This window comes from Neovison vison, chromosome 1, assembly GCF_020171115.1.
Source record: "Neovison vison isolate M4711 chromosome 1, ASM_NN_V1, whole genome shotgun sequence".
In the NCBI taxonomy this organism is placed as follows: domain Eukaryota; kingdom Metazoa; phylum Chordata; class Mammalia; order Carnivora; family Mustelidae; genus Neogale; species Neogale vison.
This window is the reverse complement of record NC_058091.1, coordinates 133,105,603-133,122,522: the sequence shown is the minus strand read 5'-3', so window position 1 is coordinate 133,122,522 and position 16,920 is coordinate 133,105,603. Positions and strand designations below refer to the sequence as shown.

Here is a 16,920-nt window from a genome sequence, read left to right as displayed (position 1 = left end):
TTGAGTTTGATAAGTCTTTATAGATTTTGGATACTAGCCTTTTATCTGATATGTCATTTGCAAATATCTTCTCCCATTCTGCCTGTTGTCGTTTGGTTTTGTTGATTGTTTTCTTTGCTGTGCAAAGCTTTTGACTTAATGAAATCCCAATAGTTCACTTTTGCCCTTGCTTCCTTGACTTCTTTGTGCTTCTTTTGTGATGTTTCTAGGAAGAAGTTGCTGCGGCTGAAATCACAGAGGTTGCTGCTTGTTTTCTCTTCAAGGATTTTGATGGATTCCTTTCTCACATTGAGGTCTTTCATCCACTTTGAGTATTTTTGTGTGTGATATAAGGAAATGGTCCAGTTTCTTTCTTTTGCATGTGGCTGTCCAATTTTCCCAACACCATTTGTTGAAGAGACTGTCTTTTTCTATTGGACATTCTTTCCTTCTTTGTCAAAGATTAATTGACCATAGAGTTGATGGTCTATTTCTGGGCTTCCTATTCTGTTTCATTGATCTATGTGTCTGTTTTTGTGCCAGTACCATCTTGTCTGTTTTTGTGCCAGTACTGTCTTGATGATGACAGCTTTGTAATAGAGCTTGAAGTTTGGAATTGTGATGCCTCCAACTTTGGTTTTTTTTTTCAACATTCCTCTGGCTATTTGGGGTCATTTCTGGTTTCATATAAATTTTAGGATTGTTTGTTACATTTATTTGAAAAAAAAATGATGGTATTTTGATAGGAATTGCATTATACGTATAGATTGCTTTAGGTAGACATTTTCATAATATTTGTTCTTCTTAGGTAGACATTTTCATAATATTTGTTCTTCCAATCCATGAACATGGAATGTTTTCCACTTCTTTGTGTCTTCCTCAATTTATTTCATGAGTACTTTATAGTTTTCTGAGTACAGATTTTCTGCCTCTTTGGTTAGGCTTATTTCTATGTATCTTATGGTTTTGGGTGCAGTTGTAAATGGAATTGACTCCTCTTTTTCTTCTGTCTTGCTGTTGGCGTATAGAAATGCAACTGGTTTCTGTGCATTGATTTTATATCCTGACACTTTACCAAATTCCTATATGAGTTCTAGCAGATTTGGAGTGGAGTCTTTTGGGTTTTCCATGTAAAGTATCCAATCATCTGCAAAGAGTGATAGTTTGACTTCTTCTTTGCCAATTTGGATGTCTTTTATTTCTTTTTTTGTCTGATTGCTAAGGCTAGGACTTCTAGAACTATGTTGAATAGCAGTGGTGATAGTGGAGAGCAGTGCCATGTTTCTGACCTTATGGGAAAAGCTCTCAGTTTTTCCCCCATTGAAAATGATATTTGTTGTAGGTTTTTCATAGATGGCTTTGATGATATTGGGGTATGTATCCTCTATCCCTACATTTTGAAGAGTTTTGATCAAGAAAGGATGCTATACTTCATCAAATGCTTTTCTAGCATCTATTGAGAGTATCATATGGTTCTTTTTCTTTTATTAATGTATTGAATCACATTGATTGATTTGCAGATGTTGAGCCAACCTTGCAGCCCAGGAATAAATCCCACTTTGTTGTGGTGAATAATCCTTTTAATATACTGTTGGATCCTATTGGCTAGCATTTTGGTGAGAATTTTTGTTCTTATGTTCATCAGGGATATTGGTGTTGTAATTCTCCTTTTTGATGGGGTATTTGTCTGGTTTTGGGATCAAGGTAATGTTGGCCTCATAAAATGAGTTTGTAAGTTTTCCATCCATTTCTATTTTTTGGAACAGTTTCAGGAGAATAGATATAATTCTTCTTTAAATGTTTGGTAGAATTTCCCTGGGAAGCCATCTGGCCCTGGGCTCTTATTTATTGATGACTGCTTCAATCTCCTTACTGGTTATGGGTCTGATCAGGTTTTCTATTTCACCCTGGTTCATTCAGTTATGGTAGTTTCTATGTCTCTAGGAATGCATCCATTTCTTCCAGACTGTCAAATTTGCTGGTGTATAGTTGCTCATAATATGTTCTTATAATTGTATTACTTTGGTATTGATTGTGATCTCTCATCTTTCATTCATGATTTTATTAATTTGGGTCCTTTCTCTTTTTGATAAGTCTGGTCAGGGGGATTATCAATCTTATTATTTCTTTCAAAGAGCCAACTCCTAGTTTCATTGATCTGTTTTATTGTTCTTTTGGATTTTATTTCATTGATTTCTGCTCTGATCTTTATTATTTCTCTTCTCCTGCTGGTTTTAGGCTTTCTTTGGTGTTCTCTCTACAGCTACTTTAGGTGTAGGGTTAGCCTGTGATCTGACACCTTTATTTGTATTGAGAAAGGCTTATATTGCTATATACTTTCCTCTAAAGACCACCTTGGCTGCATCCCAAGGATTTTCAAGTTATGTTTTCATTTTCATTTTTTTCCATGATTTTTTTTTTTTTTTAGTGTTTTAATTTCCTGGCTGACCCATTCATTCTTTAGTAGGATGCTCTTTAGCCTCCATGTATTTGAGTTCTTTCCAACTTTCCTTCTGTAGTTGAGTTCTAGTTTCAAAGCATTGTGGTCTGAAAATATGAAGGGAATGATTCCAATCTCTTGGTACTGGTTGAGACTTGATTTGTGGCCCAGGATATGATCTAGTCTGGAGAATGTTCCATGTGCACTAGAGAAGAATGTGTATTCTGTTGCTTTGGGATGGAATGTTCTGAATATATCTGTGATATCCATCTGGTCCAGTGTTTCATTTAAAGCCTTTATTTCCTTGTTGGTCTTTTGCTTAGATGATCTGTCCATTTCAGTGAGGAGGCTGTTAAAGTCCACTACTATTATTGTATTATTATCAATGTTGTTTCTTTGATTTTGTTATTAGTTGGTTCATATAATTGGTTGCTCCCATGTTAGGAGCATAGATATTTAAAATTAGATCTTTTTTTCAAGATTTTATTTATTTTTTTGAGAGAGAGAATGAGAGAGAGAAGGAGAGAGAGAGAATGAGAAGGGGAAGGGCAGAGGGAGAAGCAGACCTTTTGCTGAGTAGGGAGCCCGATGTGGGGCTTGATCCAGGGAATCCAGGATCATGACCTGAGCTGAAGATAGTCCCTCAACCAAATGAGCCACCCAGGCACCCCGAATTGTTAGATCTTCTTGTTGGACATACCCTTTAAGTATGATATAGTGTCCTTCCTCATCTCTTATTAGAGTCTTTTGTTTAAAATCTAATTTATCTGATATGAGGATTGCCATCCCAGCTTTCTTTTGATGTCTATTAACATGGTAAATTGTTTTTTCACCCACTCACTTTAAATCTGGAGGTGTCTCTGGGTCTAAAATGAGTTTCTTGCACATGGCATATTGAAAGATCTAATTATTTTTATCCATTCTGATACTCTGTGTCTTTTGATGGGGGTATTTAGCCCATTTACATTTAGGGTAGCTATTGAAAGATATGACTTTAGTGCCATTGTATTGCCTGTGAGGTGACTGTTACACCTGTTTTGGGTGTATTTTGGTCTGTTACAAGGAACTACCTCCCAAAATTTTAAAGGAAGAAAAACTTATATATATACAAAAATAAGGGTAAACACGATGAAGGGTTGGAATATGACTATAAAGATGAAAATTAAAAAAAGATTCTAAAAAAGGAATTAAGATAAGAAGTTGATGGAAAGAAGGGGGAAAAAAAGGAAAGAATGTGATTAGGCTGGAGACTAGAACAAAGCCTAGTGCTAGATTTAGCATATGTTTTGATCTGTTAAAAGAAACTGTATCTCAAAATTTTAAAGAAGGAAAAAACTATATGGAGATAAAAAATGAGGTTAAATACAATGAATTGATAGATTATGACTATAAAAATGAAAGTTAAAAATGATTTTTTAAAAAGGTATTGATAAGATAAAAATAGTTTAAAATTGTTATAATAGGAAAGAGGAAAAATTTGAAAAATAGAATAAGAAAAAAATTTAAATTTAACTTTGAAAGACAAAGAATCATGGGGAAAAAGCCATGCATTCTATGTGTCTTGTTCCCCTAGCTCTGCAGTTCCACAGTTCTCATTGATTGATGAACTTGGTCTTGGCTGGATGTTCTTCTTGCTGATCATCTGGGGGAGGGGCCTGTTGTCATGATTCTCAAATGCCTTTGCCTGAGGCAGAGTTGCATGTGCTTGCCAGGGGCCAGGCTAATTAATCTGCTTGGGTTCGCTCTCCGAGCTTTTGTTCCCTGAACGCTTTCTGTAGAGATTTGGAGCACGGGAATGAAGATGGCAACCTCGTAATCTCCAGCCCTCTGGAAGCCAAGAGTTTGGAGCCCCACTCCTCAGTGTGCCCTCAGAGAAAAGCAGTCAATCCCTTCCATCTCCCTGGTCTCCAACTACACTCCATGCTCACCTGGCCTGTGACCTGGTATTTCTATCTCTGGTGCACAGCCCTGTTTGGAGTCTCTAAGCCCAGCAGATTCCCGACATGTGCTCCTGTGCCACTCCTCCTGGAGGAGGAAGGTGAGTCTCCCTGGATCTGTCATTTGTGGGGTCCCTGCTCGAAGAACAGTGGTCTGACCGTGCCTTGGATCATGGTTTAAGGTAACTCGGAGCTGAGAGCCACTCCTCAGCTCTGTCTCTATAGCCGACTTCCCTGCTTCAATACCTAGGAGCTCTGCCACACTTGGACACCCTTAGTCTTTCTGTGGCCCTGCAAGTCCTGAGGCCACATGTCCCTGCGAGGGCTCCACCCCTGGCTTAGCCTCTGGAATGATGTCCCTCCATGGAGTAGACTCCTAAAAGCTCTGATTTTGTGCTCCACTGCTCCACAGCTTGCCGGGAGCTGGCCCCTACTCCTGCGGTCTCTCTTCCCATCGCTTCAGATTCACTTCTCCACACATCCTACCTTCCAGAAAGTGGTCCCTTTTCTTTTCTAGAATTGCTGCTCTTCTTCTCTTCAATTTCCTGTTGAGTTTGTAGGCATTCAGAGCTCTTTGACAACTATCTAGCTGAATGCCTGGGACCCAATGATATTTAGGTCTCCTACTACTTTGCCATCTTGTTCCTCCCTCTTATTAGTATAATTGTATTTGATAAAAGACTCTCTTATTCCAGAACTACAGGTTTATTTTAGTAGGGAAAGATCTTTGCCAGTCACCTCAGCTTGGGGTACTAGACTGGTCAGCTACTAGCATACATCAGCATGTGAGGCTTGCTATTTTGTTCTTTAGTTCAGCAAAACGATGGTCTATGGTCTGAAGTTGGAGGTGGGGAGGGGTGCTGCTGGTTGGGCTCCACGGTTGATAGATCTGCTGGTTGAGTTCTGGATTCAAGCCAGGCTACTTGGTGGGCTCTCTGGTTAGATGTAATGTCTATCTGTTTCTATAGTAAGGTAGGGCCACTATCTAGGCTTTGCAATTACCTCTGATTGCTTGGGTTTACAGGCTCTAATCCCTTATAGGAGAGTGCTACTGGCTGGATTCCATGACTGGGAAGGGGTGTGGGCTGTGCTCCATAATCTTGGTTTTGGGCCGCCTTAGGTATGCTTTTCTACTGGATGGTGCTACTGGTCTCTGTTCAGGAAGGGCCCCAGGCCAAGCTTTATGGTTGAATGGGGCCTCAGGCAGTGCTCTGTGATCAGATGAGGCTGAAGACTGTACTCTAAAGTTAGGTGGGACTATAGAATGGACTTTGTCATCAAGTAGGCCATTGATTGTATTTTGCTGTTGGGTGTGGTTGCTGGTCAGGTTCTTTAATCAGATGGAACCTTCCATTATATAGGGCTGGAGACTGTACTTTACAGTTGGGCAAGGTCACTGTCTGCAGTCCCTTGTTGGGTAGGGCCACAGGTTATACTCCATGATTATCTAGGTTCTTTGGCTGGACTCTGACTGGTCAACATCATAGTTTGTGTTCAACTCTCAAGGGAAACCATATTCTGCCCTTCACTGCTGTGTGAGATTGTAGGCTGGATTCTGAAGCTAGGTGTTATTGTAGGTAGAGCTGTGAGTCTCCTTGGGATACTGTTCAGGCTCCTTGATTATGCAGGGCTAGCAGCTATGCTCAACAATTGGATAAGGTGGCTGGTTTGGCTCCCTGCCCAGGCAGGTCATAGAATGTGCTGCTGGACATTCATAGTCATGTTTCCTGGTGGAGGAGAACTGGAGGCTATGCTTAGCAGTTGGATGAGATTGCAACCCTGCACCTATGCCCAGGTATGCCATTCCAGGTGTGTCATCCTAGGTGTGCCATAGGATGTGCCCCATGGCAGTATAGCCCTTTGTCTGGGATTTCAAATGAGACAGAACTGCCAAGTGAGATCCCTGGTGAGATGGGGCCACCAGGTCAGCCTATGAACAGAGCTTCTAGTTGGGATATCTGCTCAGATTCCGTGTCAATCAGGACCACAGTCACTGAGATTTGAGCAATGGTTACTGTAATCCTGCCCCTTTCTCCATTTCTATCTGATTTAGTCTTTGAGCTGCCTAGGCTCTCCCAGTGATGGTCATGAGGAGACACCTGAGTGAGTCTCCCAGGGAGCATCCCTCAATGCTTGAAGAGCAGATATCCATCTTGGGTTCTCTTTTTCTCCACTGGAGAAACTGCAGGCCCGGGAAAACCCTCTCTGTTAGGCATTGTGCTGACCTGGGGGAGGGTTGATGCAATCAGTAAAATTACTCCTCTTATCCATCTAATGGCATCCTCTGCCTCTGTTGTCAGGGTTGCACTTTAGCCTCACTCCCTGGGTTATAAGACTTTCACAATGGTGTCTTGCCTATGGATGTTGCTAGCTATTATTTTTGTGAAAGGGATAGAAGTCAGGAATGACCTGTGTTGCCATGATGTCACTTTATCTAATTATATTATTTTTAAAAAATTTTTAAAAATTAATTTATTTAACAGAGAGAGAGTATGATAGAACACAAGCAGGGGGAGGGTCAGAGGAAGAGGGAGAAGTGGGCCTCCCACTAAGCAAGGAGGTCTATGCAGGGCTCCATCCCAAGACTCTGGGATCATGACCTGAGCCAAAGGCAGATGCTTAACTGCCTGAGCCACCCAAGCACCCCATATTATTTTAAATTCTCTATCTGATAGATCCAATATCTAGGTTGAACCTGAGTCCACTTCTATTGATCATTTTGCCTTTTTAACAGAGATTTTTGTCTTATTTTTCCTTGCTTCTTTGTCATCTAACATTATTTGAAAGCAGGTCATCTTGGGCAGGACAGTAGACCGAGGTAGAAACTATTCCTGGCCAGCAATGGCATATTTTTCCTTTTGCTAGTCTTCTCATGTGGGAAGTTTAAGTTCAAGTACAGTCTACCAGTACTTGAGGTGGGTTTGGAGTTTGTTGTTCTTGTGGCTATCATCAGTGCCCCATAGGCTTAGAATTCCTCTAGACTTAACTTGTGCTTGGAATGGTGGTAGTTTGTAAAATTTCCTCAGGTCTGCTCAGGCTTCAAGTTTAAGTCTTTCTTTTGTGCCTGCCCATGAGGGAGCATCTCTATTTGAATCCTTTCTCCTCAGACGGCTGTGCATTGATGTTGCTTGCTGCTCACCGCTTGGTAGCCTGATGGTAAGGTGAGTGAGTGGTCTCCTCAGGAAGCTGCTGTGTCTCTGGGTCCCAAGGGTTGGGCTGTCTCAGATCCTCCCCCTCTTTCTTCAGTAGGATACTTCTAAGAGTTTGGGGCAAGATGTTTTCTTGTCGCACACCAGGGCTAGAGGGTATTTTTGTGTTCTCCCAGCTACAATGGTTCTTAACCTTGGCTTGTTGTGGGGTTGAGATGGGTGCAACAGTGTTTGCTGCTGAGCACCTGAATGGTTCAGTTGGTACTGTGTCTGCTTTCAGTTCATGTTTTTATCCCAGGATCCTGGGATCGAGATCCACATTGGGCTCCCTGCTCAGTGGGGAGTCTGCTTCTTCTTCTTCCCTCCCCCATCTCCCACTCTCTCAAATAAATAAAATTTAAAAAAAAAAATCCCAGTGTTTGTTGCTATTTCTCAGAAAAGTAAGGGCTTTGTTCCTAATAGGAGAAAAAGAGAATATCCAGGTGGGGCTTCGTGTGGTGGCCCTGTTCCATCACAAGGGAGGATTTCTCTGGAAATGTAAATGCAGTGGTTCTCAACCGCAGTTCTCTTGACATTTTGGATCGGATAATTCTTTGTAAGAGGGTGCTAGTCTGTGCACAGCAGAAGAGCTAGCAACATTTCTGACTTCTAACCACTGGGTAGAAATAGGATCCCCCCAGGTATGGTAGTTAAAAATGTCTCCAGACATAGCTAAATGTCCTCGTAGAGATAAAATTTCTCCCTGTTTCGAATCACTGCTCTAAACTCTTGCCTTCTTGCCAGTCTTTCTTTGGAGAATTCAGAAGGTCCATGGAGAAGAATTTGTGAATGAGTGTGAATTACCCTTGTGTGTGTGTGTTTAAGATTTTATTTACTTATTTTAGAGACAGAAAGAACTGGCATGAGTGGTGGTAGTTGGGGGAGGGGAGGGAGAGAGAGAGAGAGAGAGAGAGAGAGAGAGAGGATCTCAAGCAGACTTCCCACTGAGCAGGGAGCCAGATTTGGGGCTTGATCTCACCACCCTGAGATCATGACCTGCAACAGAAACCAAGAGTAGGTTGCTTCAATAGCTGAGCTACGCAGGTACCCCTCTCCGTGTGTTTGAAGCTCCCTCAAGTTCTATATTCTCACAGTAGATCGCATTCAGACTTTAGAGATTCGTTAGCAATTTGTAGCTGACTTTTTACTAGCTTCTATGGGGGTCTATGTCTGCTTCAGTGAGCAAGGGAATGCATCCCCTCACTCCTTAGGAGCACCTAACTTGCCCCAGATTTTGGGTTAGTTGATTATGCCATGACTTCAGCTCTCTGGTGGGTTTAATAAAAGTTGTGAATTTGCAGACATTCAGGGTATATTTTTCTGTATGTATGGAAACAACACCTGTCTGGCTTTCTATACCCTAAGTGGAACCTGGAAGTCTGACAGACATAATCTTTAAATTTTGCCAACCATTATGCAGAGGAATTGGACTTTCAGAGGTTAGGCACATTCCCCATGTGCAAGAAATCTACTCCAATGCTTTTTGAGCTGCAAACACAAGTCCATGGAACACTGTGATACTGACTGTTTATTTAAAGAGGTAGTGTGTTAGGTTTAACTAGTGACTTTCCACGGTAGGTTTTATATTCCTCTTTCTATTTATTCTCGAATGTAGATGTTAGCTGTAGTGTAGAACCTACTGAGCAGACTGAGGGAAGACTATGGTAGAACAGTTTGTTACTGTGGGTATAAGACCTACTCCCTTCTCTCTCGCAGAGGTTTCAAATTCAGATGCCTGTAGGGGCCAGGGCAAGAAATATAAATGAGTGAAATGTGCTGGGTCTGTGTTCACTCTCATTTTCCCTGATACTGTGGCCCTACTTTTGATAGTGGTAGGGATTCCGAGAAATATTTCTTTGTAAGAAAAACAGCAGTGCAAGCAGAATATGTGGGTACTTTCCCTTTCTCCCTGAGGACTGGCAGAATTTATTTGACATGCATTTTTTTTTTTTTTTAAGTGAGACATGCATTGTGATGGTTCCTGGACATGCCTGTTGTCGTCAAGCCACCCGTGAAAGTTACCTGTCACCCCTGAGATAGTGTCATTCAACATTAAATATTGATCAAGCACCCCCTGCTTGCCAGGCTCTGTTCTAGGCTCTGAGGGTGTGGCGATGAGTTAAATAAACTCTGTCCTTATGGAGCTTACATTTTGGTTTGTGGTTTGCAGCAGAAGAATGGGAACTGGAGATCAGGAGAGCAATGCCTAGGGAGTATGGTTCTAGCTCACCATGGAAGTTGACCTTAGCTTGCCAAATTTTTTAATTTTCCAAGAGAAGCCAGAAGTTGGATTTTTAGTGCTAATTTTCTTATTTTAAAATATAGGCTCAATATGTTTTAAATCACTGGGGAGGTAAAACAAAACAAAGCACAACAAAAACAACAACAACAAAACATGTTTGCAGACAGAATCTGGCTTGCGACCTCTGTCTCACACCATCTTTGCCCTTGCTGGTCTGCTTGAGAAGAAAAATGCAATGAAATGACAGCTGTAGCCATGTTAATTCTCTTCTCTGGAAGCAGTGAACCAGTTGTCAGAGATTTGGCAATGCCAGGATTTAATTTGCAATACAAGGTCAACAATTTCAGGGAAAGCCATTTTCAAATCAGCCTTAAAACAAACCAACCAAAAAAAGTGACTCTACAAATTAGAGTGATTATTACCCTAAGCTCAAAAGAACGTGGTCAACAGTTTACTGGTAAGGAGGTGATATTGGAATTACTGACCTGCTTGCAACTTTGAGACTGTCCTTAAAGACACCACTCCTATGGTAGTCCACTTGCATTTCAACTAACATGCCACATCGTGGTCCCAATTTGTAGCCATGGTGACAATTTTGTCATGGTATCCACCAGTTCGTTAAATCCAATGTTCTTAAAAGGCTCAACCCAAGGCTTCTGGTACATGTACAGTATTTATAAGTGTTACTTAGTTTCCTTTCCTTCTGAAAAGGAAGCTATTTGGGGACTTTCTTGATAATGTAAGACACCAGACAGTTTAGCAAATACATCAGTTCTCTAATTGGCTCTGTATTTTGCCGGTTCCACAAGTGATCAGTTTTTATTTTGAAAGTTTTTTTTAAAAATTATTATTTATTTGCTTGAGAGAGAGTGAGAGAGATCAAGAGAGCAGTCCAGAGGGAGAGGGAGAAGCAGGCTCCCCCCTGAGCAGTGAGCCCCACGAAGGACTCCATCCTGCCACTCCGAATCGTGACCCGAGCTGGAGGCGGATGCCTAACCAAAATGAGTTTCCCAGGTGCCCCAAACTATCAGTTTTTTAAGTGGTGTGGTGGCTGCTTGTTGAAATTATTATTTGCCGAAGAGTCTGCTCATTGTTCTGCAAATTCATTCTCACTTTTGTTGCCATTCTGTGCCCATAGGGCTCTGCTATCTCTCTTTTTATATTTAGATCTGAATCCTGCCTGTTTCTCAAAGTTCACTCTGCTGCCTGTGCTTCTTTCTCACCGATTTGGCACCGCTGGTCCCTGTAACTTGTTTCACCCCTGTGCCTCCGTCTACCTTCCTTGCCATAGCTCTCAGCAACTGAAGGGTCATTTTTGACCTTTTAACAGTTCCTTCCCCTTTTGCAGGTCTTCAAATTAAAATCCCAGAAATTGCACCAGGCACACACATTTGTGAGTCAGTCATTTAGATCAGCAATGACACCTTGTCTGTATCTTTGTTATGTCCCACAGCCTGGTCACATGTTCCCTGAGAGTCCCCTGGCTCAGAGCGGGCAGATCATTCTTCCTTGCCCCTATTCTACAGTTTGTAAGGGATCTGACCCAACTTGAAGGGATCTGACTCCCAAATTCCAGCTTGTAGATACATGGAAACAAGGGCTTTCTGTTGCAAATAATGCCTGCTCTAAGCTCCCAGAGATTTCCAAGCAGGGAAGCATTCTAGGTCAAACCCTTTGCTTGTCAGACAGGGAAATATACAATTGTACAGCTTTTCAAATGATACACCAATTGGTAAAATAAGTAAATGAATGAATGAATGAATGAATGAATGATACACCACTTGGTTCTATCAAAGCACTTTCCAGATTTAGCTACCTGTTTTATATGAGAAAATGAAAGGATTCTGACCTTATTTCATAATTTTATGGAGTCTCACTGTACTAACATCGCATGCTAAGTATCTGTGCTTAAAGATGTCTAAAATGCAGCCTTCTGTGAAGGGGCAGAAGTGGGCTGCTTTACTGGAAAGTTTTCTGAGCACTATATTGATGTGAGTGGAGACACCCTTGTTCTGTGGCTCATACATTTCAGATTCTATGTCTGCAGAATAAATTTATGATGAGAATAACACGAGTCACTTGACAAATTGCAGATATTAGCGATTAGAATAATACCAAGTTTAAGGAGCCCAAAGAAGATAGATTCCCAGTTGACATATATTCCCAGAAATATTTGCCCTGAGATTACTCTTGAGTCACTAGGCCATGGGAAAAAACAAAAACAAAAACAAAAACAAAAAACAAACAAGTCAAACCTCAACTTTTGCTAACTGGCTCAAATTTTCTCATTTTGATGTAGACTTTTTTCCTTTGAAAAAGTTTTATATGCATTTCCTTTCTTTTAGGAAGTAAGCTGTGTAATCTTCAAATCTTCAGTGTTACTCATACAGAAAAAAGTAAGTTTTAAAATTAACACTAGAAGGATTAAAATCTTTCATTTTTCAGCATTGTTAGCCATGTAAGAGCTCATACACACATGGTGAAATGACTTTTTAAAATGAAGACTGAGAGTTCCAAATTAAAAAAAAAAAAGTGTTACATATATTATTCATATATGATGTACTTTGTTTTACTGCCAAATACTGATAACCATTTCAAAAGGGAAAACTCCCAGTTGAAAAGCCTCCTTTGGTGAATGTTCCTTTAATAAATGCTGGGCCTATCTTGCTCATTAGAAAAAATGCCCATTTATTATTATTCCCACACATTATTATAATCGTCTGGTCCCAGACTGAGTTCTTGTGTAGATTTTTATCAGTTGAGATAATATCCAATATAATATCTTATAGATTAAACTTGATGATTTATCACATAGCTCTAAGGAGGTTTTTTGGTTATTGTTGTTTTTGTTTTTCAGTTTCCAGATGGTTATTTTATCAGATTGTTTGAACATTAAATTTATCCTCGTTTGCAATTCAAAACAGCAACCTGAAGCTTGCGCTGTGTGTGTGTGTGCGCGCACGCACTTACTTTTTATTGTACATCTGTTTTCTCAACTCTTGGGATGCACAACTTCCTGGGAGTGTTCAGACTACCGCGATACACGTCAGGAGAGAACTTTTGTGTTGTGCTGCCAATTCTGAGCATCTGAATTTTGGTTTGTTTGGGTCGTGGCTTCCTTTTGTTTTTGAAGTTTGCATTCTTTATTTGTAACAACTGTATTTTAATTAAAATCAAAATCCAAGAAGGTTTTTTTTTTTAAGATTTTACTTATTTATTTGGTAGAGAGAGCGATCACAAGTAGGCAGACAGGCAGAGAGAGGGGGGGAAGCAGGCTCCCTGCTGAGCAGAGAGCCCGATGGAGGGCTCAATCCCAGGACCCTGGGACCATGACCTGAGCTGTAGGCAGAGGGTTAGCCCACTGAGCCACCAAGGTGCCCCAAATCCAAGGAGTTTTAAGAGCGCTAAAAACACACCTCCTTCATGAGAATTTATGTATCACATCTCTTTGCTGGGTGAAGTTCTCAGAATTTAATCCGTTTGGTCCCTAAGTGCATATATTTTTTGTGGAATTTATCAGGTATCCTCCATGTAGGACAGTTGCAAACCTGGATCCCATCTTTAAAGACATAATGTAGACAAGCTAACTAAAGCATCAACAGCCAATTTTTAGGATCCTTTTGTTGCCATCTGAATTAGTCACCTTTGGGGCATAAAACAGGAAGTTGAGGTTGTCTTGATCAAAGCTGAAGTTTTCCTAGTAAAACGTTTTGTGAACATTCACGGACTCTCAGTTTTCAGGAGTCTGGCTCTGGAAAGGAGAGCCACAGCAAACACACGCCCCCAGATCCAAGCCTGTTGGATTGACGCGGAGACTTCTTGGGACCATTAAGAAGCATCATAGCTCTCTGGCCCCAAATTGCTTCATCTATCTTATGGCCAGACCAATTTATTCCAGTTTTTAAGTATTATTTTTCTTTTTTAGAGGGACTCTATTTAAATCTGTGCATTGCCGAGGGCAAGGAGCCGGGAACATGGATGGAGAGGTAAGATGGATATAACAGTAGTTCCCACTTTGATTTTTCCCTTTAAAAGCGGCCTTTTAAGCTTTATTTTTCATAATATTATCCACAGACGAGACGTATAGAAGCGAGGAGAAATTTAGCCTCCTTTGTAGCACTCACGAGTAAAGAGCATGATTAACGAGTGTAGCAGACAATGTAACAGCAAAAGAGAGTCTGTAGAAGTTAAACAAAAGTGCCTTCAGAACTTCCAAGGATTCCCATGATCCATAGTAGGACCTCATTGTGCCCGTCCACTGTTTCTAGTTTTGATTAGATTTATAAACACAGCACCACATATTTTCATGTGGCTTATCGCCCAGGGGCAGAATAAGATTGGCCGCACTGAAACTGTGAGGCTTGTGAGTTTGGGGCAAGGGCTAGAGCGAAATAAGTAGTGCAATTGTTTTTGTGGAGTGACCGTGGGACCTCCTCTGTTCTGAATTACACATGGCTCAACCCTTTGACCTACCCAGACTCGGCAGTGGCTGGCAGGACTCCGAGAGTCCTGTGAGAGGGTCCAGCCTGACGAGCTGGAGTGTTATCTGTCAGGCGAGATGTACGCCAACAGCCGTCGAAACTCGAGAAGTTACCAGTGAGACCGCGTTTGTGATCACCTCGACGACATTAAACTTGGCACCGTTATCAGTTGTCATTTCCACAGGAAGTGCCGATGTGAGAGATTTTTGGAACCCAAAAGTAGCCTGAATCCTTTGATTAAAATTACATACATATATATGTATTCTGTTCACATATATATATATATATATATATATATACAGCATACCTTCTGTTCATATATTCAGTATATATCCCATATGTATGTATATATACACAAACATATACACACATATACATGTTTGTATTTATATAAATTTTTTTTTTTACTAAATTTTGGATAATCTTCAAGGATATTTTGGCAAATTATCTAAAAATTACTATTATGATTAAAAAAGAAAGCTTAAGATTTGGGAAAATGTCATAGGCTTTAAAGTTCTTTCATCACAGTGAATTTAATTTAAATTCTTTAAAAATAGATGGCAGCCCACAGGTGTACTTCCAGAAAAAGTTGGAGAGAATCATGTGCAGACACTTGTGCGTTTGTGGAGAATGTCTCTGTGATTCACATGATGATATCACATATACATCTCTCTCTGTATGATTTTGAACTCAGTCACTTGAATTTTTATTTTCTATCCAGTCAATAACATTTTCAAAGGTAATATAAGCAGAGAACACTGGTTCACTTTCCGGCCCTTGGGGTCATTTCAGAAACTTGTCCTGTTTCTGTCATGGCCAAAAATATTTTAACAACTTTTTTTTTTTCATGGCCAGTTTTACAAATTAAAGTTCTCTCTAGGTATTTGTGCTTACAACAACTTGAATATAACCCAGCATTTAATTCTTTTGTTTCTCATCTGAGGCAGCTCAGACTGAATGTTGATTCAATTTTCAGTTACATACATGACATTTAAATTTTTCTTTGAAGAATACACAACTTTGGGGCACCTGGGTGGCTCAGTCGGTTAAGCATCTGCCTTCTGCTCAGGTCATGATCTCCAGATTCGAGCCCCACATTGGGCTCCCTGCTCAGAAGGTACTCTGCTACTCCCTCTGCTTTTGCCTCTCCAACTGCTCCTGCTCTGTCTCTCAAAGAAAATAAATAAATTATTTTTTATTTTTTATTATTTTTTAAAGATTTTATTTATTTATTTGACAGACAGAGATCACAAGTAGGCAGAGAGGCAGGCAGAGAGAGGGGGAAGCAGGCTCCCTGCTGAGCAGAGAGCCTGATGTGGGGCTTGATCCCAGGATTCTGGGATCATGATCTGAGCCAAAGGCAGAGGCTTTAACCCACTAAGCCACCCAGCTGCCCCAATAAAATCTTTTTTAAAAAAAGAATACACAACTTCAACTACTTTTTTTTTTTTGCTTTGTATTTTTTTAGTCTAGGAATTCAAAACCAGAATAGGGAGGTCCCAATCAGATTATTTAGGAAAGGGGGAAAAACCCCACTAAAATATCCTGTGAGCCCTCCCCCCAAACAAAACTGCATTCAGCCCCACCCGGTCTTGGTCTCATTAGCAATGAAGAGTTTGCTCCCTATATAATCTAACATGGAATGCTTAGAGCAGACAGGTGCAAATTGCAAGCTGTTTCACTTTGGCTGTTATCCCTTAAACAGACAAAGTAATAGACTGGGGGAACAAAAAAGGTTCCAGCTCAAGCTGCATAAATGAAAGTCTTAACAGAGACAGACCAGCTGGCTAGGAGAATTCAATGTGGTGAATACTAAATATTACCTTTCTGCCACTTGCCAAGGAAAATGGCTTCAATACCCGCCCCCCCCCTTTTATTACTGTGATGATGTTCCTTCAAAACAGTCCTTTGCTTTATTTTAAAGGCAATGCTAGGGCCGAAGTGGAGGAGAACAGAAGCCAACATACCTGTTCCTGTTTACCACCATTACACTCCTCCAAGCAAGTCAGGCATGATTAGGTTCCTGGAGGTGGACCAGACTGACAGTATTTCGAGCCATTTTTTTTTTTTGGTTGATCCAAGCAAAGCCCCAGAGCAGTGGAACAACTAAAATAATCACTACCACCCACTCCTCCCCAACAGGATAAATCAGCTGAGCTAGTCTGCTGGGGGGGGGGGGGAATCCATCCCCCCCCCCAAACCAAACCAAACCAAACCAAAAAAACCCACAAACAAAAACCCCAAACACCACCCCCCCCCAAAACCAAACCAAAACAAAAACAGTTGAAAACAAAAACATGAAACAGTTGCTCCTATTAGGAACACCTCAATTAATTTCATGGAAGAGACGGGCCATGCCACAATGTGGAGGCATCTAAGGTATGTTTCTGAAAGGAGGCCCTAACTCGGTCATGCCGAAGTGACTTCGCTTTGTGACTTGCCAGGCGTGCGCTGGAACGGCTGTCGGGAAGCTGGAACCCTGACGTGCGCGCGGAGGCCCCCGGCGAGCTCTGACTGTGAGGTATCCCCGCGCGCGGGCGGGGAGACCGACACCCCCCAGCCGGCCTTGTTTACAGCCGGACAGGGGAAAACAGCTAGACACAAATGAGGGCTGACGGTTTCATGAAGCACAGTCGGTTGATCCCAGATGCAA

At 41.2% G+C, this 16,920-nt stretch overlaps 1 protein-coding gene across 1 annotated transcript in view; it reads left to right on the top strand.

The window, feature by feature from the left end:
* LOC122908058 overlaps window positions 1-16,920 on the top strand; it is a 354,429-nt gene that overhangs the window by 27,881 nt on the left and 309,628 nt on the right. Inside the window, 1 exon segment of the mRNA XM_044250725.1 lies at window positions 13,714-13,772. Within this exon segment, the coding sequence (XP_044106660.1) occupies window positions 13,714-13,772 (59 nt within the window).